At 39.6% G+C, this 21,951-nt stretch overlaps 3 protein-coding genes across 5 annotated transcripts in view; 1 reads left to right on the forward strand and 2 right to left on the reverse strand.

Annotated features, from left to right (window-relative positions):
- The window catches only part of ttc7a (tetratricopeptide repeat domain 7A), a 32,970-nt gene extending 21,402 nt beyond the window's left edge, over nt 1-11,568 (reverse strand). Inside the window, exons 1-8 of the mRNA XM_043255258.1 lie at nt 9,441-11,568; nt 6,780-6,943; nt 5,963-6,131; nt 4,091-4,221; nt 3,734-3,858; nt 2,531-2,609; nt 2,271-2,440; nt 687-750 (exon numbers count right to left, since the gene is read on the reverse strand). Of these exons, the coding sequence (XP_043111193.1) occupies nt 687-750; nt 2,271-2,440; nt 2,531-2,609; nt 3,734-3,858; nt 4,091-4,221; nt 5,963-6,131; nt 6,780-6,943; nt 9,441-9,570 (1,032 nt within the window). The 5' untranslated portion in view covers nt 9,571-11,568. The remainder of the gene's footprint in view (nt 1-686; nt 751-2,270; nt 2,441-2,530; nt 2,610-3,733; nt 3,859-4,090; nt 4,222-5,962; nt 6,132-6,779; nt 6,944-9,440) is intronic.
- Nucleotides 11,569-12,526: 958 nt separating this feature from the next.
- Nucleotides 12,527-15,146, forward strand: mcfd2 (multiple coagulation factor deficiency 2, ER cargo receptor complex subunit). 3 transcript variants are annotated; one of them, XM_043255260.1, is made up of 4 exons: nt 12,527-12,871; nt 13,234-13,527; nt 14,473-14,632; nt 14,718-15,146. In XM_043255260.1, exons 2-4 carry the CDS (start codon nt 13,367-13,369, stop codon nt 14,847-14,849), a joined length of 453 nt encoding a protein of 150 aa, XP_043111195.1. In that variant the 5' UTR covers nt 12,527-12,871; nt 13,234-13,366; the 3' UTR covers nt 14,850-15,146. The 3 variants fall into 3 exon arrangements, with proteins under 3 accessions (XP_043111195.1, XP_043111194.1, XP_043111196.1); XM_043255259.1 differs by having other exon boundaries at nt 12,533-12,871; nt 13,363-13,527; XM_043255261.1 differs by lacking the exon at nt 12,527-12,871 and adding an exon at nt 13,122-13,193 and having other exon boundaries at nt 13,363-13,527.
- Nucleotides 15,147-15,967: 821 nt separating this feature from the next.
- Nucleotides 15,968-20,364, reverse strand: prop1 (PROP paired-like homeobox 1). Its single transcript, XM_043255262.1, has 3 exons — nt 19,207-20,364; nt 18,036-18,262; nt 15,968-16,870 (listed from the first exon to the last, which is right to left on the reverse strand). The coding sequence occupies exons 1-3, from the start codon at nt 19,274-19,276 to the stop codon at nt 16,523-16,525; spliced, it is 645 nt and encodes a 214-aa protein (XP_043111197.1). The 5' UTR covers nt 19,277-20,364; the 3' UTR covers nt 15,968-16,522.
- Nucleotides 20,365-21,951: the final 1,587 nt, after the last annotated feature.

Genomic DNA, 21,951 nt, shown 5'->3' on the forward strand with positions numbered 1-21,951 from the left:
ACCACTAGCGAAGACCACACAAATGCTAAAACCCATAAACAAATCTTACATGTCTCAAAATTAGCTTTTTGTCTTGATAAACAGCAAACTTTCATCTATAATCTATATATCTGTAACGTTTTTGGCAATAAATGTTTTGAAGTCTCTTATTCTAACCAGGTCTGTATTTATTTGATCAAAAAAGCAATTTTAAATTATTTGTGCAAAAGTTTTAGCATCATTCGCACGAGTCACACGATTTTTCAGAAATCATTATAACATGCTGCTTTAATGCTCAAGAAACATTTCCTATAATCAATGCTAAAAACATTTCAAAAGTATCCTTATAAATATAAATTGTCAATTTAATGCATCCTTGCTGAATAAAAGTATTAATTTGTTAACAGTATGTCAGATGGTTAGACGACTATTGTGTGTTAAACTATTTCAGTGCCAAAAGCACTATACACACAATACTGGGGCATCCAAATTCATCCACCTAGAAAAATAGTCCCACCTCCAAAGGACAATTTAGAGGTCACTCTAATCTTAGTTTGAAGGAGAAGAATCCTCCTTTTTTGTTCCACCTGACAAATAACAACAAACAAGTTTGGCAGATTCATCTTTTCAAGCCGCAGTTACAGAGAAGAGACACACAACGCAGCATGTTAAGGAGGAAAGGATGAATGTGAGGAAGACTGTCTCACCATTGATTCTGTGATGAGGAGCACCAGCACCGCCTCTTCAACCACGTCCTGTGGACAGAAAGCTCTGCAGGGTGGCAACAGGAAAAGGAAAAAACTCGTCACAAAGGTATATGTGTGTGTGTGTGTGTGTGTGTGTGTGTGTGTGTGTGTCAGTCTCTAGTTACATATGTCAGTCTGTAACTGAGCTCTCTGTAGTCTAGTCCATCCTCACAGATGTCTCATTTTAACGATTGATTTCTCCTTTCTTAACAACTCTGCTTTTCTTTACAGGCTCTGTTTCTCTCATCCCTGTTTTCCCCTCTCATCCCTTTATCTTACGTCCCTCCATACCATCTGGAGTCCCATCCTGGTGTGTTACTGAACTACACCGGGAACGGTAAACCTCTCCTTTCGTCTGTTCTCATTTCTGCTCTTCAGACACACTGTCAAAAGTCTCTGCATCTTTTTTGCATCTCTCTTGTATTTTTCCCTTCTCTGCTTGGCGTCTGCAGACTCACAGGTACAGTTACAGTATGTTTTATTCACAACGCAGCATTCCGCCGTGTCCTGAATATTAAAGCAGGCAAACAAACCCCAGCGCTGTCCTCTGCTTGTCTCCTTGCTCTCTGATTCTAGTTAGCGATCGTATTGTCCGATGGCTGGTGTACATTAAACAATCACGGTTAATATTTTAGTTTGACGAAGCCTACCGATCTACAATTTAAGAGTTCTTCGTCTGAAACAAAATTTCTAAAAGCAACTCATCCTAGAGACTATAAAACTGGCTTACAGTTCTGCTGTATTTTTACTGTTTTATCTGTCTAACTAAATAAATCATGCTAGCAATGAGCTAAAACATGTTGTTAACAGGTTGTTAGCAATGTGCCCTGCTGATAAAAACAGCATGTGCTAGTTTTGAAGCTGGGATGTTGGTTTAAGCCGGTCAGACCAGCAAATGACCAGCAAATGACCAGCTTAAACCAGCATCCCGGCTTCAAAACATCTATCCAGCACATGCTAAAACATACTAACATAGCACAACTGTTAAAACACGCTAGCAGTTCTTAAACATGTTAGTAACATTGTAAACTATCAAAATGTTTTTTAAAATGTTAAAAATGTACTGCAAACACTGCAAAAATGTGCTAAAAGCAACATGTTAAAACACTAAATGCTAGCAATGTGCTAGTATATACATAAACGTGCAGTTTAATCCTAGCAATGTGCTAAAATGTGTTAGCAACATGCTAAAAGCATGGAAATGCGTACAAAAAAGTTACAAACATGCTAATTGTTTGGAAAAATTAATCATTAAACAAATCATTTTGGAGTCCTTGAAAAAATAAGGTAAAAATAAACGGATGTTGTAAGAAAATCAGTGTTTTTTGGCCTTGCATACATGTCAACCTGTTGTCTGGGACTCCCAAAACCAAAATCTGAATCAATAATAGGGACATTTTAATAATGCCAAGCAATAAAGGGTCTTGTAAAGGTGTAATGGTCTACAAACAAGCTTTGTTGTACTTCTATTTTTTGATTATGCTTTAGATATTGTTTTGTACGTGTTTGAACGTCCAGAGAACGGGAATGGGAAGCGAGTCTGACCCTTCGGTGTTGTAGCGCTGTGGCGGTCCCGACGAGGGGTAGATGGCGTTTTTGGGGTGTGTGGCTCCTTCCCTCTTCAGCCAGCCGGGTGGTGGAGGAGACAGCGGACCCCAGTATGCTTCTTCACACACTGAGCCCAGCAGCACTTCGGCAAGTCTGCGCGCCACTGTCTGAACAACACAACACAACAGAACAGACAGCTGTCTATGACCCCCGCTGTGAGACTGTGAGCATCCAAAATCTCATTTCTCAGATCTGACCTTACGAAAACTCTGAGAGCCCCGACTCTCCACAGCCCTCATGACCCGCCGCAGCTGCTGAGTTCCCTGAGCCAAGTGACTAAAACACAAACAGGAACAAGTGATTGTGGGAAGAAAAATGACTGAAAAACAAGATGATGACTGACTTAATGGATGGACATGGTACTATGGTACTAATTAAGGGATTATTATATCACAACTACTATATTAATGTCAGTAATTAAGAAGAGAGACAGAAAAAGGTGATTGAGATATTTTTGAGAACCAATTGGACTGATTTTAATATATAGACCTGGCAACCATGGTAGTACGTTACAGTATGACTTTTTATAATTTCTGGAATACAGTACATTTCTTTTATTTTTATTCAAATGCGCACACGCTCACACACACACACACACACACACATTATGTATGTTATACATATTAGTTTTTTATTATTTTAATGCATCCAAAAGAATTATTTTGATCCTAAATTGTTAAAAATGTATTTTAAAAAAACCTCAAGAAGATTTCCAAAAAGTCATGTCCATTGCATTATACTATACATTCACATTAGATCAGAGTTATAATACATTCACATTATACTACATATTTTATTTAATAATGATCACTTAATAATGATTATTATTAAAATTGCTATAATTCGCTAGTCATTCGCTGTCCAAAAATGTGATTATTATATGATATTATTGTGAGTTCAGTTTTGATTGATTTTAGTGTTTGCATTTCCCCTGTCTATTGATGCACGTTTGAGAAATATAGAATTATATTTATAGAATTTACAGTCACAGATTTCTGTCTGAGATCACTGTACCGTTGTGAAGATGAAGGAAGGGCAGTTGACGTGTTACATGTTATTTTACTTTCTAAAGCAAAAAAAATGAATTTTAATGACAGTATGCCATTTAAAACAAAGCTGACGTTAGAGTGACTGAAAACAAGAGCGTGTATAAAATCACTTGTGTTATAACACTGCCACCTGCAGGGCACCACTGGCACCTTCACACCACACACACACACACACACACACACACACGGGTCTTGTTGGTGTGTTTACACAGTCCCAGTCAGAAAATGTATTCACATGGAGTCCATAAAGCTGTGCAGTGAATACTGTGTGTGCACGGCTGCACAAGTGCTCGATCTAAAGGGAAGAGAATTGTGGGTACGGAGTCTGAGATTAGTAAGACGCACGCTCACCCTTTTCTCAGCAGCGACAGGTATGCACTCTGAAGAGCTGCCTGCAGGAAGAAGCCTGGGTCCAAGTCAAAATTTGGGACCGATGAACCGCTTTTAGCGGTTTTGGAGCTTGGCGTGCAAACAATCTAGAGAACAAGACGCATATGCAATGTAATGAACACGGACGAATACAAAAGCGTATAAATTTTACATTCTATATATACCACATAATACGTACCGAACAGTGCTTATAAAAGCTAAATGTCTCTGAATTGAAATCAATCATGCACGAGATACGAAAACGCAGCGAGACGCAGCGAGACAACCGTTAGAGACATGTCTGCACAGAAAAAAGAGATGTAACACACACACACAGACCTTGTCGAGCTCTTGCAGGTACAGCAGGCCAGCGTCACAAGCCATGAGGTAACAGGACAGGCACTCTTCCTCTCGCTCGCACAGTCTAACACGGGAAGCACCTGACATAGACTGGTGGTCCAGAGACAAACCTGAACATTCATGGAGAACAATTGAGATTCGCTTCATAGATAACTACAAGAGAGAGTGAAACACGGTTTTAGCATGCAGCCAAGATATGCAAAGCGCCACATCTCTAATTGCATTAGAGAGGATTTCTGTGTTTGCTACAGTCCATTCTTAATCAGCACGTGCCAATTAATACATATAACTGAGAAACACCATGAGAGCAAGTATCTGTCAATTAAACAAAGGGGTGTCCAAGCAGGACTGAATCATTTATTCGGTCTGTCTGGAACATTCCGTCCGGGTCTCATCCAGAGCCTCGGCAGAAAATAGTCATGGACAAACAAAGACTTCGGCCTCCTAGAAAAAGCTTTGATATCTCAGATTTACCAAGACTCCTGCCTACACTGAATTTCCCCAGAAGTCACTTGTTCCATCCAAATATGAGGAAGCACACAGAGGAGAACTAAAAATGAGGAACTGCGCGATTAGTGTAACTTTACCACATCACTACTGTTAGTTCCCCATCTATACGAATCTGAAAAGAAAGAGTTGCAGACATGAACCATAACTGACGGTCAAACGGGGCCTAACGCAAGTGAAAGTGGCTTTGGCGAGAAAATAGAACTGTATAAGGAACGCTGACGTAATAGACAGATAGATCGATTATGATGTGATGTGGTAAAATGTCTCGTGATGCTGATAGACGATGCTGACTACCCTCAGTAGTTAACTTGCTAGCAAACGCAGCCGTGAGTTATTACGATATTTACTATCAGTCTCTCAGAGCGGAGCGGCTGTCACGAGCTGTGCCTGGTGAGTCTCTCGAGGGACTGATTCTGGGTGGCTTCTGCTTCCTACGCTAGGGAAGCTAATATTACACTTTCCCAGCCTGCTGATAGCATGTGTCTGTGTGTGGACCTGTAGCAGGGTTTAGGTGGCAGAGTCCGTATAAAAAGCAGCCAGAAGGTCTGGAAGTAACTTAAACTTCTGTTTCTATACGGTTATTTGGTGAAATTTAATGGCAACAATTATTACATAATTATTACATGATTGGCATCACTCTGTTTGTGGGTGTTTAATAAGACGAAACTGCATGATTTCATATTTATGGATGCTTCAGTTAGCCTATGTGTTCTTATTAATGGAGTACTGTTGTTGTCAGGTGGTAGCACAATGAGTGAAATAGTGGAAAAAACGTTTATAAATAATAACTAATATATATATATATATATATATATATATATATATATATATATATATATATATATATATATATATATATATATATATATTCCTTCCTTGTAGACAATGACGCAAAAAAAAAACATTCTGTGGTTACATTCTGTCTAGGGATATGATATAAGAAAAGAAACACTCCTATACACACACTTCTGTATTTTTGCAATGCCAACTTTTTTTTCAGTGTGCACTTTAGCCTGGGTATGAATCCAATAAAAGCATGCCTGAAGCAAATATTCAGTGGAATGGAGCAACTCTATAAATACACGTTAAAATTGGTAGTTAAAAGAACCATATTAGGAGCTTTTTCTCTTAACTTAAGCATCTAATGGACCAAATCATTTTTTTTTTCAAGAGCCATTACACCTCATTAAGCTTTTCATATTTTTCACACGATTAATATCGGCGAAATTTTTAAAGAGGTTGCATCAATGCTGGACGGTTGCAGAAAGCTACAACACACCGTACAGTTACGATAAAGAGGGAGGATTGACGAGCTATTGTTGATTTCTTAACTGTTCGTACCTTTGATGACGAAGGCCTCTGCCAGCATGCGCAGTTGGTAGACGGGCTTCTCGTGGCGGGAGAAATCATCCACACCTGCTCTGGCACACATGCCCTGGGCGTCCCTGTAGCGGCCCTGGACGTAGTGCACTTTAGCCAGCAGCAGCAGAGCTTCATTCAGGTAGTGAGGCTACAGGGGAAGAGAAGGAAGTGCACTGATAAATAAGGCTGAACCATTTAAGAAAAAAAAGTGTAATTTCATTCTAAAAAAATTGTCTGGTAAATTTTTCATTAAATTGTTATTATATATATATATATTTAATATATATAATATATATAATATAAATATTTAAATGCATCTAAATATATTGTATGTGTGTGCCTTTATATATATATATATATATATATATATATATATATATTAAATGTATTATATATATACATATTTATTAACGTATATATATAATAATAAATGATACACAATAAATATATTATATATCAAGAAATCTTTTTTTTGGATGTGATTAATCACTGCCCATCACTATAAAAAATCAAACAAAACAGTATTAATAAATGCATGCAAATTAGTACAGTACAACTGAATGAATAAAGTACTTTTTAAAAGTGCTCGGAAAAAAGAGAGGATTGTGTTGTGTGCAGATACTTATTGATTTGATATTTTCCTATCTAAGTTAATAAAACCGATGGAATTTAAAACATTTTTAAAGCACCAAAAGCGCATCTGCAATCCACAAGCGCTTTCTTCTCATTCTCAGACACGCTTAACTGACAGAGAAACCAGAGAAACAGAGAGACTCAGGTGGGTGCTGCGCCAGACCTCCAGGCGTCCTCTGCTCAAGATGCTGTCGAGGTGAGCTTTTGCTCGGGCTAGTTTGGGCTGTGAGTGTTCGGTCAGAAACGTCGAGTTCTTCAGCGAGGTCGTGTTCTCCAGCAGACATTCCTCCAGCAGAGCTTCTGCCAGCAGCAGCGTCCTGTAATCATCTACAGACAAACAGAGAGCGAGGCTGGGCAAAGGTTGAGGAATACAGACTACAAACGTGCTTGAAGCTGGCTTTGGGTTACTTTCAGAATAAAACGCTCAGCAGCACCAGCATTTTCTATCCAGTTCATCAGGACCGCTCTACAACAGCATTTTAATCACGGCTGAGCGTGTTAGTTTTAACCTAAAAGCACACAGTTGGGCAAAGTATTCACTTTGCCTTTGTGCATATTTTATACAAACACTGTGGATGAGGTGTTTCCTGTTTGCTTCAACTTTTTCCTCCCTACTGACTTGCATTATACTGCGTGTCAGGTTTATGCGTGACATTTCGTTACTAAATACGAAGTAACTACGATGCATCGCTTAAAAGCCCTCGGTAGCATTCGTAAAATACACTGTGGCCACCTTTTACTCGCTAAGTTTGTTTCCCCGTAAGGGAATTCGAGTGTTTGCGATGGCGAAACGAGTCGTGTTGGGTCAGAGATGAGATTTGGACAGCGATGGACACACCTCCTGGGAGTGCCATGTGTCAACCTCCAGATTACTGCTGTTGATTTAACAGGGAACGTGTTTAAGCAGCGTGTTTATCTTTTACCAGCTTTGTGAAAAAGTGAGGTTTTTAAATTCTAAATCTTAAAGAGGTAGCTCATCCGAAAAAAGTAACGTTTACATCTGTCGTGCCACTGAAGGCCAAATTGAGTTTCTTCTTCTTTTATCTGAGGAACACAAATTTGGCAGACGGTTCAAACTCCTGTTTTCCTTGAGGTGAAAGCCTACGCTTTAAAAAAAGAAACCAAATCTGTAACATTTTTGGTTAAAAAAAGCCCCTGGCGAATGCGGTTGCCAGAATTTTACAGTAACAAATACAGTAGCAATTAGTACAATTTTAGGGTTTACAGTTAAATTTATAGGTAAATACTGTAAAAAAAAACTTAAATTTACAGGTAAATACTGTAGAAAAAATTACAGGTAAATACTGTTAAAAAAAACCAAATATACAGGTAAATACTGTAAATAAAACTTAAATATACAGGTAAATACTGTAAAAAAAATTACAGGTAAATACTGTAAAAAAAGCTTAAATTTACAGGTAAATACTGTGGATTTGTTAACTAATGTCTTGTTAATATACCTACTGAACACTTGAATCTTTGTACTTCTGTAATACACTGATAATCGCCAAAAGCGATGGTGGTGAGAGTCACATGATGAAGCAAAGCCCATCACACGCAGCTTTTAAACATATATAGAAGGTGCATAGTGTCATTCACACAAACAGTAAACACCATAATGGTAGCATGTAATATACAGCCCTAAAGTAAAAAACTGATTAAGAACTAATTAAGAAACATAGGCCTAGTTATTTCAACAACCCACCTAAACAAACTATAAAATTTGAAATATAATGAATGGAAATCAGGGAATTTCAATTTCTGCTGTAAATGATATGTTCTTTTTACTTCCAAAAACGGTACACCATGTAATGTCCAATACAGTTTTTCCACCATATATGAGTAAACTTACTGTTAACCGTTCAACAGGTTTTTACCGTAGCATTGTTTTGTTCACAACTAAATTCCCAGCAAATGTTTAGCGTCCTCTACCAGTGTTTGGCTTGGCAAAGATTTTTGAAAGAAGTATTCTATGCATTATAAAGGTCTTTGATCAATTTCATGCGTCCTTACTGAATAAAAAAATTACTCTTTCAGTACCAAAAATCTTGTCTGTGTCAAAATATCTTGACAGTATGCATAAAGAAGGGCGTCCAGAACAACAGGGGTGACCAAATGTGATCCTGGAGGGCCGGAGAGTCATACGTCCCTCAGCGCACCTAACTGGATGTTTCAGGTACACCTAACACCTTGATCAGCTGGTTCGGGTGTGTTCGATTAGGGTTGGAGCTAAACCCTACAGGACCACGTCTGGTGACCCCTGATGCTGGACGCTGTAAGATAACGCCTCACGTATTGAGAAACTCAAACTCTGCCAAGAAAAACACTTTAAAGCGTGAGTTTGGCAGTGTATAAGTTGTTCCTCGGAGTAAAACAACAGCACCAAGGTAACAGCACCGGGTCAAAGGTCAATGCCAACAGTACTGTGTCTAGGAAAGTACGTACAGTGGAGAAAATTCAGTATATACCAATAAAGCGAGAGTAAGGAAATGATGGCGCCAGTGCTTTAAGTAGCTTCTACCTGTATGAACTAAAGGGTGTGTGCGTGCATTTACGTCTGATTCACATGAGTAACTGGCTTTATACACAGTCTCTCTCTCTCTCTGACAAATCAAAACTAAACGAGGCTCAATAAGTGCGTGCGAGTTTCTGTAACTGATATCAGCACATTAGTAAACATGGGCAGAGTTTAACAGAAAGGTGCAAAGTTCATGCGGAACAAGGCACACACACACTCTCTCACACTCATCACCGCTGGCTCTCCTCTACTCTACTCTATTCTATTCTATTCTGTTCTGTGCTGTGTTGTGGCACGCGCCCTTACCGTCGTCATGCAGGCGCGCGGCAGCGAGCTGCTCGAGCAGGACCGGTATCCTGTCCCACTGACAGTCCGCGCGGCAGCGCTCCACCTCCGCCTCTAAGCGGTACTGAGAGAAGGACAGCCGCGACGACATCCCTCCCGCGTCCCTGTGTCCGCGCTCCGCCGACACCAGAGGAGTGACTGCCGACTGACAACGGGAGACTCACTGAGCATGTGCGAACACCGCAAGACTTTGCCCATTCAGCGACTGAACAGCATCGATCCTTCCCGCTAACAACTCGGAATATTATTTGGGTCGGGTTTTCACTCAGCGTTGCCCCCGTGGCGTTTATTTATTTTGATTTCATTCTAATATCAGCAGCGTCTGTTTGGCGCGTTTGGCGAATCGCGACATTACAGCTGAACGTTATATGAACAGACGCAAGAGTCAGAACTGAAACGTTTAACGAAAAAAGGGCACGCTTTACAGGCAGCGCCTCTTTACGCCAAGCGCAGACAGCCCGCGTTATTGTAAAACGCGTGGCGGTCTTGTTTTGATCGGATCGCACCAGAAAAGCATTCATTTTCAAAGACAATAAAAAGTTGAGAATAATGCATCGGGTAGATTAATGTTTAGGGAGGGCTTTATCTTCCCAATGAGGGCGTCGTCTATTTTATCATTTGAATCAAAAGTAACATTTACACTTAATAAGCTGCATTCTGTTTTATAATGGTGCAGATTGCCGCTTGCAGTAAGTAGTATAAACAGCAGAAGATGTTATTTGCACGCGGTGTAAATAGCCTCTATCGTTATTTGCACTTCACGCAAATAGCCTCCGCCTAATTTATATTAGCCCGTCAAACACAAATGTGTTATTATAGCTAAATATAATAATATAGACTTTTTTTGTGGAGCAATTTCTTGTTTTCTAAGTTGCGCCTGTAGGACTCATGAATATTAATCAAGTAGTCTGGGGGTGTGGTCTAGTTAATGGAATCGGGCTTGTCTTATGCAAACAGCTTTTTTTTTCCCATTTTCACTACTGATATGCAAAAAGAAGGTTTTTGCATGTGGCTGCTACGTCTTCAAACTAGAGCTAGCCATTCTAGGAAAAATCCCATGACTTCTTGGTTTTTTTTAACCCTGGAAACTCCACTTCAGATATTCCCTCGCTGCTTAAATCGGTCATTATTTGGTGCGAGGCTGGTCGTAGTAATGTGCTCCGAAACCCAGCCGCGTTTGTTTTCTCTCATCAGAACAGATTTGGAAAAATGTTTCCTCGTGAATGGATCCTCTGCAGCGAATGGGTGCCGCCAGAACAAGAGATAAAAACACGAATCACCTTGTGAAGCGAAAAAGAGGCACGTTCATTTAAAAAAGAAATATATATGTTTTAACATTAAACTGTTGCTTATGCAGGTCGTCTATCGATAATTTTGCTTTCTCGTGTGAAAAGAATCAGGGGAGAAATGTGCACAGATCAATAGTGCAAAACAGTTACGGCAATGCACTAAAATAAAAAAAAATGTTGGATTTGTTTCTTACAAACACACAGCTTTTCCGTTCACGAGACGTTAACATTTCGATGGCACCCATTCACTGCAAGAGGAGCCGTACGTTTCTCCAAATGCATTTAGTCCGAGAAACAAACTCGCCTGCATCTAAGAAGCTCCGAAAAAGTCTCGCAAAACTAGGTCTCAGTCTTGAGTTAAGTGCCTGATTAAACCACAAATGTAGTTTAGCAGGTCTTGACGACTAGCCTATGCCCTATTTCCCTGAAATCCCTCCACTGCTGGATGACTAAATCTATTTAACCAATTATTTTGTGTAAACTATTTGCGGGGCTTGTTCTAATCGACTCATCGGATCAACAGAGGGAGCTGCTCCCATCAGAGTCCGGAGTGAGGCCGACTCGTGGGTCCGTTTAGATGAAAATAGTGACCATTGTGATGCAAACATCTGCCGCAGAATGCAAATGACCCAAAAAAAATAAAATAAAAATGAGACGCCCGTCCTTTCAACCTGCCGAAACAGCGGCGCCATCTAGTGGACGACAAACTGAACGACTCCTGTAACGTGCACCCTTTTAATGTTCTTACTACCTTAAAGATTTATTGTTTTAAGCTCACACCTGCTATATATATATATATATATATATATATATATATATATATATATATATATATATATATATATATATATATATATATGTAGGTGATACTGTGTTGATTGTTGGAACAATGCATGCCAAAAACAAATTCAGAGTACTTTTTAAGAAGTGCGGTCAAAACAAGATGAGTTTTATCAATTTCATAAAGTCCAATAAAGAAACGATGCCTATAAAAAGTCATTATCCGCCTACACCGAGTGCCCGGAGCGCTACGGTTGCTAGGAAACATCACGTACTAGCGGCTATCCTAAAGTCTCATTTCTACGACACCAAGAACGAACCAGTCGCCGGAAAATAGCTTTGGCCCTCTCATTCTCTTTGCAGAGGTTTGCCATGCAGGTGACCGTGGTGATTGATTAACTGAACCCAAAACCATGATCGTCCGAGAGTGAAAAGCGCGCCGCTTCGTCCCTCGGCTCCGCGGCGTGGATTATTAGCGCGCTAGACTCGGCTTTATGACGCACTGCTCAAATCCAATCACCGACCTGACCTCAAAAAGAGAAATCTGCATAATCGACACTCGGTTTTTATTCTTGATCATTTTATTTATCTTTTATTCTTTGAAATTTGAGAATATTATTCTTAGGCTCAATAGGTTAAAAGTTACATAGAATATTATTATTATTATTATTATTATTATTATTATTATTACAGCAATAACAATATTAATAATAATAACAAACTGTTGTATATATATATATATATATATATATATATATATATATATATATATATATATATATATATATATATATATATATATATATATATATATAAGATGATATTCCAATAAGAGTTAATAGTCAAAGCTACTAGAATTTAATATTACAATATATACAAATTTTATTTTGTACGTGAGTGGAGCAAAACGAAGTGTAACTTTTTATGTTGTTATGTTTTTATATAGTTTTTAATATAGCGCATTTTCCTTCCGTCCTGATATGTAGCACACACCTTTCACATTAAATAAAAAAACATAAAATGCAATGAAATTAAATTAAACCGTTTTGAAAAAGCCTTTATTTATAGAGTTTGCACGTATTGTTACTGTTCACATTATTCTGTTATCGTCCGAATAAAATAAAACATGATGAAACGTAAAAAAACAGCCATCGCGTCCAATCAAAGTTTAGCTGTCGTGTCCATGAGGTGAAAGGTAACTACGGCGAGCGAAGGCGCTCAGAAAGAGCGGCGCTGAGTAAACACCAGCAGGAGTTCACTGTTACTCCACTGTGCGTGAACAAATAGAGCGAATATTCACCCGCCGGCCGTGATTCATAGCAGGTGAGTACATCTCTATGTGTATGTTGTTATATCGCTGTAAAATGTATTAGGAGGAACGCAGAAAAGCGTTTAGATGACTGTAACGGGCAACGTCTACAACTCCTGTTTGAGTGTCTAGACTTACCTTCCCGTAGTATTTCAGTATTCATATGCATCTTTTTTTATTCTTCCACATTATTGGCGCAGATTATGTTTAGTAATTACGTTATTGCTTTCCTCCGCGGTCTGTTTTTTTTTTTCATTATTCAAGTTCAAGTCCTCCATATGTCAAGAACACGCGCCCGATTCTCACTGCCATCATTTAATGAGAAAATATATAACGGTACTGTTTTTGTTTGTTTGTTTGTTTTTTACATTTATAGGTAATTTGTATAACTCAATCAATGTGATTTTTGAGCTGTGCCTGCTGTCATTGGTCAGCTGTTTATCAGAAGTAACGAACGGAGCCGTGTCTTGTTCTCGCGATAACTCCCCGCACCTCGTGATTTCAGTGTAATGAGATTGAAGGAAAGGTCTGGGCAGCTGAGACCCTGGAGCTGGTTCCTGCTCTGCTCCAGCTGTGTGCTGACCGTGTGGGCCCACGGGGGACCGCATGGAGAACCGGCTGTGCCTCCACCCATCACCCGGCTGGACAGGAATATGGTTCAGGATAAAGAGTGAGCAGTTTGTCATTACTTCTAAACTTCTTTTAGCGCTCGTTGATTTGGCTTTGATTCATTTCTGAAATGCGCTCTTTGCCAAATGACCTCTGCACCGGAGCAGTCTGCCCTGACCTCCGTCTCCCAGCTAATAACATATCAGGAAAACAAAGGGCAAACTTAAACCTTGTACTTAATACTTTTCGAGTGCCCCTGTTATGTGTTAGGAAAGATTCATATCTTGGTTTTGGGAGTCCCAAACGACAGGTTGACATGCATGCGAGGTCAAAAAAAACATGATTTTCTTATAATGTGCCTTTTATTTTAACCTTATTTGTTCAACAGATCCCAAAGGATTCATTCAATAATTAATTTTGATTGGACGGTTTCATTTAAAGCAGTGTTTGTGAGCTTCTAGCAGCAGAGAATGAATTAGCATCTTCATTCAGACCAATGCAAAAAGATCAAGTGAGCGGGCGATGTGATGATGATCATTTTGACGTCGACATGAAGCGGCTTGGGACTCGTTTTAAAATATATTCAGCGGAAAAGCTGCTCTCAATATTGATAATAAACATAATGGTTACTAATTGTTCTTATTGGTTATTTTTTTTTGTAATTGAGCACCAGTAATAACTGATAACATTTTAACACGAGGATCATGCGACACTGAAGTACTTACGAAAAATCAGCTTTGCATCACAGAAATAATTTGACATTTTAAAATCAAATCGAAAAAAAAACAATATGTAAAGGAAAACTTCTGTGTGTGTGTGTGTCTCAGAGAGTCTCAAGCTGGAAATAAAAACGTACTTCAACATTCAACCACAGAGCAAACCAAGTCTTTCTTTAATCTGATAGACGTAGATATATGCAGCCGCTGCTTTCAGCGAATAGTCGACCGAAGCTCAGAGATCCTGAGCGACACCGATCATCTCTTTAATGAACTCTGTTCCGCTGTAGCCATATCATGGAGCATTTAGAAGGGGTGGTTGAGAAGCCCGAGTCGGACATGACGCCGCAGGAGCTGCAGCTTCACTACTTCAAGATGCACGACTACGATGGCAACAATCTCCTGGATGGCCTCGAGCTCGCCACTGCCATCACTCACGTCCACCGAGAGGTGAGAGATCCGCCTCCGAGACGGGCTTCAAACCAGTTCAGGCACAACGTCCTTATTTCTTTTGCTTTTTTTCAACCTTTCTCAGGAAAGAGGAGAAGACAGCCAGCCAATGAGGGAAGAGGATCTCATCAACCTCATCGACGACGTTCTCCGAGACGATGACAAGAACAACGACGGCTACATTGACTACGCGGAGTTCGCCAGGTCTCTGGAGTGACGGACGTCGGGGAGAGCCGCCGCCTTACTGTGAACGCAGATTACCTCTGACGGACAGATCTCCGGCACATTCCTTCACGCGCGTGAGATTTCACGGGCACAGTATATTCGTGCTCCGGTGTAACCTGTATAAAAAAACGTCATGCATTGAAGCGGTGAGGGTCTCGACGAAGTGACATCAAGTGTTTGTCTCGTCAGAACGGACCATAATGTACAAACTGCCAACTTTATCCACTGTAAATGAGCGTAAATTATGTTATCATCAAATAAATGCTTAGCGGTGACCCTTTCCTGCAAAGCCGATGGTTGAACGAAGCTAAAGTGGATCAATAATCGCTGCTGTGCCGATAAATGATGGCAGACGTGTGCTTTTTTTCTGCCTTAAAGGGATTATCACTGTTACTGTCGTTACAAAAACACATTTAAAATCATGAAGGAATACTTTACTGGTGAAGCACAAAGCGTCTAGATTTACATTTAAATGCGCAGTATGCCTGTTTGGACCTGTACGTCTTAACCAGTTCTAATGTTCATTTGGTCGACACTTAAAAACGAGTATTAGAAATTTATTTGATGATGTTGTGCATTTCTGAAACAGGAATGGGAGTTGCATCCTATAAAACGTAATCGTGCACTGATTTCGAGCTTGCTGTCGGAGTACGTAAAATATCATATGGGTCAATGACATTCGGTCAGAATTTAGTAATTTATTAGGAAATACTTTTTCCTAATTCAACCACATAGAGACTTTAATACACTTAATTTTTATTTTTTTATTATTATTATTATTATTATTATTATTAATAATAATAATAATAGGGCATATTATGAAATAGTTTTAAAATTTAAGAATATTTTTGTAATATAATAATAAGAAATTTAATGATTTAAATTTTTAATATACTACTTTGATCATGCTATTTTTTTTTATTTTTATTGTTTTTTTTTTTAGTGCATAAAGCAGAAAACAATATAAAAAAAATCTTAATATCACAATGGAAAAAAATGCTTACTTAAATATTATGCCAAAACACTTCTTCTGAAAAATATCACTTTTAATTATTCTTTAAAAAAAGAAAAAGAAAAAAAAAAGCTAATTAGTATTTGGAAAAATGTAGGTAAAATTCAGAAACAATACTAATGTATCTTGGTTATGTTATAATGTTTTTTTTTTTTCAAAACTGTATGTAAACAACATAACAACTGAGAGCACATTTCTGTCAACATAACACATATTGTTTTTTTTTATATTGTCCTTGACCCATATCTGTTAATTTTACGTACACAAAATGGCAAGAAGCTCTTGACATAAACCATGTGTAATTTATTTCTACCAAAGCTGTACATGACTGAAAGGAAATCTGTTGTAATCAATTGGTCTATTGTACGTTTCATCTTAGTGTGACATTTTCATAACAGTCCTCACATAAAGTCTGCAGTGTGTTCAATATAAACCGAATCTAGTTCAATTGTAACAGTTCAGTGTTAACAAAGAAAATCGACATAAATTCATATTATTTTTGTCTAGGTAGACGCAGCAATAATTGAGAGAAACGTCTGTGTAATAAAGCGACGGTTGCAACTTTAATAAAGACAGAAAATGTCGATCGTTCTTTGTCGCTGAAAAACTTGACTCGCTCTGCTTTGTGAAGCGCTCGCGGAACGGCGCGCGCTCTAGTTCCAGGGACTAGTTGTTTCCGGCGTGGACGCGGAGGCCAGGGAGAGCACGGAAGCGGTGGCTGGTCCGAGGCCGCGCAGGTACCAGTCTTCAGGCTGTCTGGAGGAGAGCGATGACGGAGCAGAGGACGGCTGGGGTGGGTATCCTCCGGGGGGCAGCACCGAGGGGAAGCGGGGGATGTGCGGCAGTGAATGGGCGCACTGGTACTGCCGGCTCACGGCGGAGGGAGACACGCACACGCTGCCGAAGAGAGGCCCTCGTCCCGGCATCACGGCCACCGGCAGCGCTTTCTGAGAGACGCGGTCCTGCTTGCGCTGCTTGGCCCTCCGGTTCTGAAACCACACCTGCAGACAGAGACGGGTCAGACCACAGCATTTAAACATGTTGCTTTAAACAGTGCCCGAGAGCGCCAAGTGTGAAGGTAATCTGTGTGATCTAAAGTGATTAAAGGTCAGTAAAAGTTGAAGGATGTACAAAATATCATTCAGTGTAATTCTTCATAGCTGCGGGCCCATATTCTGCACACTTTCTAATTTCTTAGTAAAGTTAAGAATATTTAGTGCTCCGTATTCTCAAACATCCTGTGGTATGATGATAATATCCCATTACAATCCCTTGAGATGTTCAAACTTTTTTAAAGAGAAAACTTGCCGAGTGATTGCTGACGTACTGCGGGGTCTTCAGTTAGAATGTTAGGACGTTCGCCTAGCGTTATTTTAAACATTATTCTAACGTTAAGAGACCGTTCCCCTAACGTTATGAAAACCTTTGAATAACGTTATTCTAACATTCAACAACCCAGAAACTAACGTTCTATTTCCGTAAAAAAAAACTTCCCCGGCTAACCAAAAACTAACCATAAAAAATAATGTTCTGGAATACAAGAACTAACATTTCCAGAGAACCAATAATTGTTGCTATGGTATTGGCTATTATTATGAGCGGCTTTTGTGACTTTATGTGAAAAAACGATCAGTCACTGTTGTATGATGTAAATAGAGGGCGTGGCTTGATTTCTCTACTGCAAACTGATTGGATGTAGTAAAGTAGGCGTTTAATTCAGAAATGAACGCTGACAGTTGGAGGGCGTGGTTAATGACATCACGATGACGTTTTAGAGGGGAGGAGCGTTTTCAGATTTGAAGTAAATAAAAAAAAAAGGAGGGCAAACAATTCTTTTTTTTCATTGACTTGCACGGATGAATTTATCACCATAAAAATAGCAATGTGAACTAACCAAATAAACATAGTCAATTATGATAACTAACTCTTGATCAAATGTTTCAACTTTTTGGAACTTTTCAGGAATTCCACTTACATTCTAACTACATTCTAAAAAAATTTTTTGAATCTGTCCCCAAATGCAGCAATCATTATGAAGTCTCCTAGTGCTGTGTCACTGCAAATCACTATCGGTGTGTACACCGGTTAGTGTAACTTAAACTTGTGCTGCGTGTAACCGTACCCGCTCAACGGGTTAATTAGCGCGCTAGCGATCCGGTGGGTTACCTGTATGCGAGCCTCGTTGAGTTTGGTGGCTCTGGCGAGCTCCTCTCTGTAGTAGATATCAGGGTAGTGGTTCTGTCTGAAAGCTAACTCCAGCTGTTCCAGCTGCTCGTTGCTGAAGGTAGTTCGGTGTCTCCTGCGGGACGGCGAAGGGTACGCTCTCGCTCGCCCTCCTCCGCCCCGGACGCTCTCAGGTGTCCCGCAGTCTTTTCTCGGGCGATTCTGAACATCTGCGTCCAACAGGGTGAAATTCAAAGAGCTGCATTCTTTGTGAGAAGAACTCTTTGTCACCAACAGAAAGAGTCTCGACTCGGGTCTCTCTCTCTCTCTAGTTAATTTCCTACCGACAGCGAGAGTTTCATCAGACGCTGACACCTCTGAGATGCTGGATTTGTAGGTACGCACATCTCTCAAATGATGCTCACTGAAGACGGAGGATTTAAGAGCCTTAGTGCTTTCAAACAAATGTCCAGGAACTCAATAAACGGCAGGCTTTGCCACCTAAACTCAATATCGTGAGAGAGAGGCATGCCAGAGCCCTGAGGATTATGCTCAGCTTAGGCAAACAATGGCCAAAAAGTGACTAATTTGTCAAATTGTGGGACTCTTGGTTTCTAGGCCTATTTACGACATTAAAGTAGAGAGTAGAAGTGCACCAAACTTTCCTTAAACTGAATGTCATACTGTGCAGGGTTTATGGTGCTATAGTATATACTAATATACATGTTTTTGGTTAGCTTTTTTTATGTCTGTATAGTTTTTAGTATTATTTAATTTAATTTTTTTATTATTTAAAATACTCAATACATTTCAGTTGCTTGCCAAGGCAACATTTCTTTTCTTTTTTTTACATGCATTTTTATTTTATTTTTTGTTAATGATAATAACACAAATAAATATTTTGCACCGTATGAGTGTGTATACATAATAAATATACACAGTACATATTTTATGTAAACAAATCTTTTATTTTGCACGTGATTAATCTCGATTAATCATTTGACTGCACTAATTGAAATCATTTCTAGTTTCTCTCGAACACTTTATTTAGTTTTATTTTGCGCTGCTCTCGTTATGCGCCTTGTTTCTAAAGTGCTTCTGATGAAAGCATCTGCTAAATCTATTAAATTGTAAATATTTTTCATCAGATACGTTTCATAGGAAGCGCTCTTACCTGCACTCGAGCTAACGGTGACCTCGGAGTAATTTTCAGAGAACTGCTGCTGAGGTTTGTCCGTGTCCATTTCAGAGTCCCTCTGGTTTGACCCCCGTCCAAAACGAGCTCTGCTTTTTCACCGCTGTCCGGTGTGACATCACAGAGCAGTCACACCTCTCGCCCCGTACCTGTCACTGTCAGCGTCGATGGTAAAGCAAAACTGCAGCGAATTTAGTCTGCTGACATAATAAGTATTTGTGAGCAAAAATGTTCCCGATAAATCTGGGTCTCGCTGATGATATTGGAATTTTTGGAATATTGGACTTGGAATTCTGAGAAGAACTTTGTAGTGGACTCTTCCCACCACCAGAGGGAGAGTAAACATAAATAGATGGCCTCTGGATCCACTTGAGCACAAAGCAATATAACCAAGTGTTTCATATCCAGGGTGAGAACCAGAAAGTGACATTTCAGGTTTACTGTACTTTGATATGACTTTGTGTACCATTTATAGTTGTTTATAACAAAAATCATGGCTGACTTTTGCCAGTAAAGAGAGCTTTAGTTTGATTTATTCCGTTTGACCCAAAATGTCGCTTACACTCTTCTGGTATCGCTTACACGCTTCGATATTAAGAAATGTTTGGGATCTTCTGAACACCTCATATTTTTAGGACAGATCAAAGGTGGTTAAAACAGTATATAGATAGATTATAAAGATTAGAATTGTATTACATCTCTTGTTCATAAATGGATCCTCTGCACTGAATGGGTGCCGTCAGAATTTTTTTGCAAACACACAGCTTTTCACTTTTTCACAAAAGGTGTTAAGTGATGCACACATTCACCACCAGTCGGCTGCAATGTGAAACAGTAATGAATTGCAATGAGAGTTTCTTTTTAATTAAACATTATTTGTTTGTCAAGCATGAAGAATCAGATTGGTTCTGCTGGACTGGACTGAAGAGCTCTGACAGACGAGATAAAAGTCAGAGACATGGCGAGTATGAGCATCGTTTTTGCCAAGGTGGGTGACTTAGTGTTCCTGAGGGAGTCTACAGTCAACCAGACCCAGACTGCCAGGATCTGCCTGTTCTTTTCCACAGATAAAACGTGATTTATTCAAGAATAGAAAGTGAGTTGTGTTCATATGCTGTTCACTGAGCTGATGATGACTGTATAGATATACCTGTCCTGCAGAGAAACAACAGATCCTGCTATCTATCTATCTATCTATCTATCTATCTATCTATCTATCTATCTATCTAGATTTGTTTACTGTCTTATTCCATATTTTTTTGCTTTTTTTTAAGTTAAAAGATAAAGATGTATACTTCCATGTAAATATTAAACTATGAAGGCATACATTAACGTTTTGTTTTTGGTAGTATAAAACCATTGCGCTGTTCACAGCGAGCAGAATTAGTAAGACTTCTGCTGTACTAATGCCTAATGTCTATGACCGCCGTTAAGCATTTAAGCCTTGTGTAAGAAAGAGCTCAAATGAAAAGGAAGCAGATGGGTGTGTGCGAGTAGGCAGGGTCAGCCCAAGGGCCTTTTCCCAGAGCTGGAGAATCACGGGGACTAGCCAAACTCCGCAGACCCCCAGAACGCTGTGGCCAGCCTAACACCCCCCCCCACCACCCCCCCTCCAAGACCTTTGGGAATTTCCAAAAGTCTGAGGAATTCTGACTCAGACTACAGTCCCGGTACAGAACTGGGAGGAGGTTCTGCCTGTGAGGCCCACAGTTTAACCACAACCATACACTCACAAGCACAGACTCGCGCACAAATGCACGAATACACAAGCGTACATGTAACACTTTATTGATATTCGGAGAGGAACTTCTCTTCTCTCCCGATTTCCTGGGGCTGAACTAAGAGTGACCTGGCTGCTATCCTTCAGCCCTGATGGAAGGAATGTAACCCAACACTCTCTGCCCTGTCTTGGTGGCTTGCACGTCTGTGTATGTGCACGCACACAAACAACAGGGTGATGGAGACAGAGATTCACCCTTTTTTCCATTTACTGCGATTTAACGATACATGAAGTACATTATTTACCAAAAAATATATTACCCATGAACGAATGCATAGCACGCTTGACAAATGTTTAAAATGGTCTCAAAACTATTGTTTTATTCCACCAATAATGGGTTCCTATCATGCCTGAAGAAAACAATGCAACATAAAATAAATGTGAAATATAATACACTATATCAATTAATCAGTTGCAACAAAAACAAGTGATTAAATACGAGCAACATATATATATATATGTGTGCTCAAGGGAGACAATTGTATTTCTACAATGGTATTTGAAAACTGGTACTGGCCAGCAAAAAGTAAACAAAAAATGACTTGTTGGTGCACTGGAGACCGAATGTTCTTAACTGATTACAGTTGTTTTTGTGGTTTGTGAAAATGTCATTTTCGTGCAGGCTCGCACACATGGTCTTCATGAAAGACGTCACTGCCCTAACATCAGACGGATATCTTTAAACCGTACCGGACAGTTTTGCGTCTTGCCGACACAATCCCTTTGGTGACTCTCCCATTAGTTTGTATACGAGAACGCAGGCTGGTGTGCGAGGTGAAAGAGAAAGTTTTATCAATAGAGACTTGTGCGATAATAAACAGGTTTATATCTATAAAGGAGAACTTTATTAGCCTATAAAAGCTGCTCCCAGTGCAGCTAGACAGGCAATTATCCAGCTGTCTGCGTTCCCCCTCCCACATAGTATACACTTAGGAGCGAGAGGG

This window comes from Puntigrus tetrazona, chromosome 13 (assembly GCF_018831695.1).
Source record: "Puntigrus tetrazona isolate hp1 chromosome 13, ASM1883169v1, whole genome shotgun sequence".
Lineage (NCBI taxonomy): Eukaryota > Metazoa > Chordata > Actinopteri > Cypriniformes > Cyprinidae > Puntigrus > Puntigrus tetrazona.

What these genes read in the sequence shown, in the direction of transcription:
- prop1 (XM_043255262.1), bottom strand. Translation starts at nt 19,276, where the DNA reads ATGGACACGGACAAACCTCAGCAGCAGTTCTCTGAAAATTACTCCGAG. An exon ending in CACCGTTAGCTCGAGTGCAG is followed by an intron (nt 18,263 to 19,206) that starts GTAAGAGCGCTT and finishes TGTTGGACGCAG; the next exon opens with ATGTTCAGAATCGCCCGAGA. An exon ending in TCAACGAGGCTCGCATACAG is followed by an intron (nt 16,871 to 18,035) that starts GTAACCCACCGG and finishes CTCTGTCTGCAG; the next exon opens with GTGTGGTTTCAGAACCGGAG.
- mcfd2 (XM_043255260.1), top strand. Translation starts at nt 13,367, where the DNA reads ATGAGATTGAAGGAAAGGTCTGGGCAGCTGAGACCCTGGAGCTGGTTC. An exon ending in AATATGGTTCAGGATAAAGA is followed by an intron (nt 13,528 to 14,472) that starts GTGAGCAGTTTG and finishes GTTCCGCTGTAG; the next exon opens with CCATATCATGGAGCATTTAG. An exon ending in TCACTCACGTCCACCGAGAG is followed by an intron (nt 14,633 to 14,717) that starts GTGAGAGATCCG and finishes AACCTTTCTCAG; the next exon opens with GAAAGAGGAGAAGACAGCCA.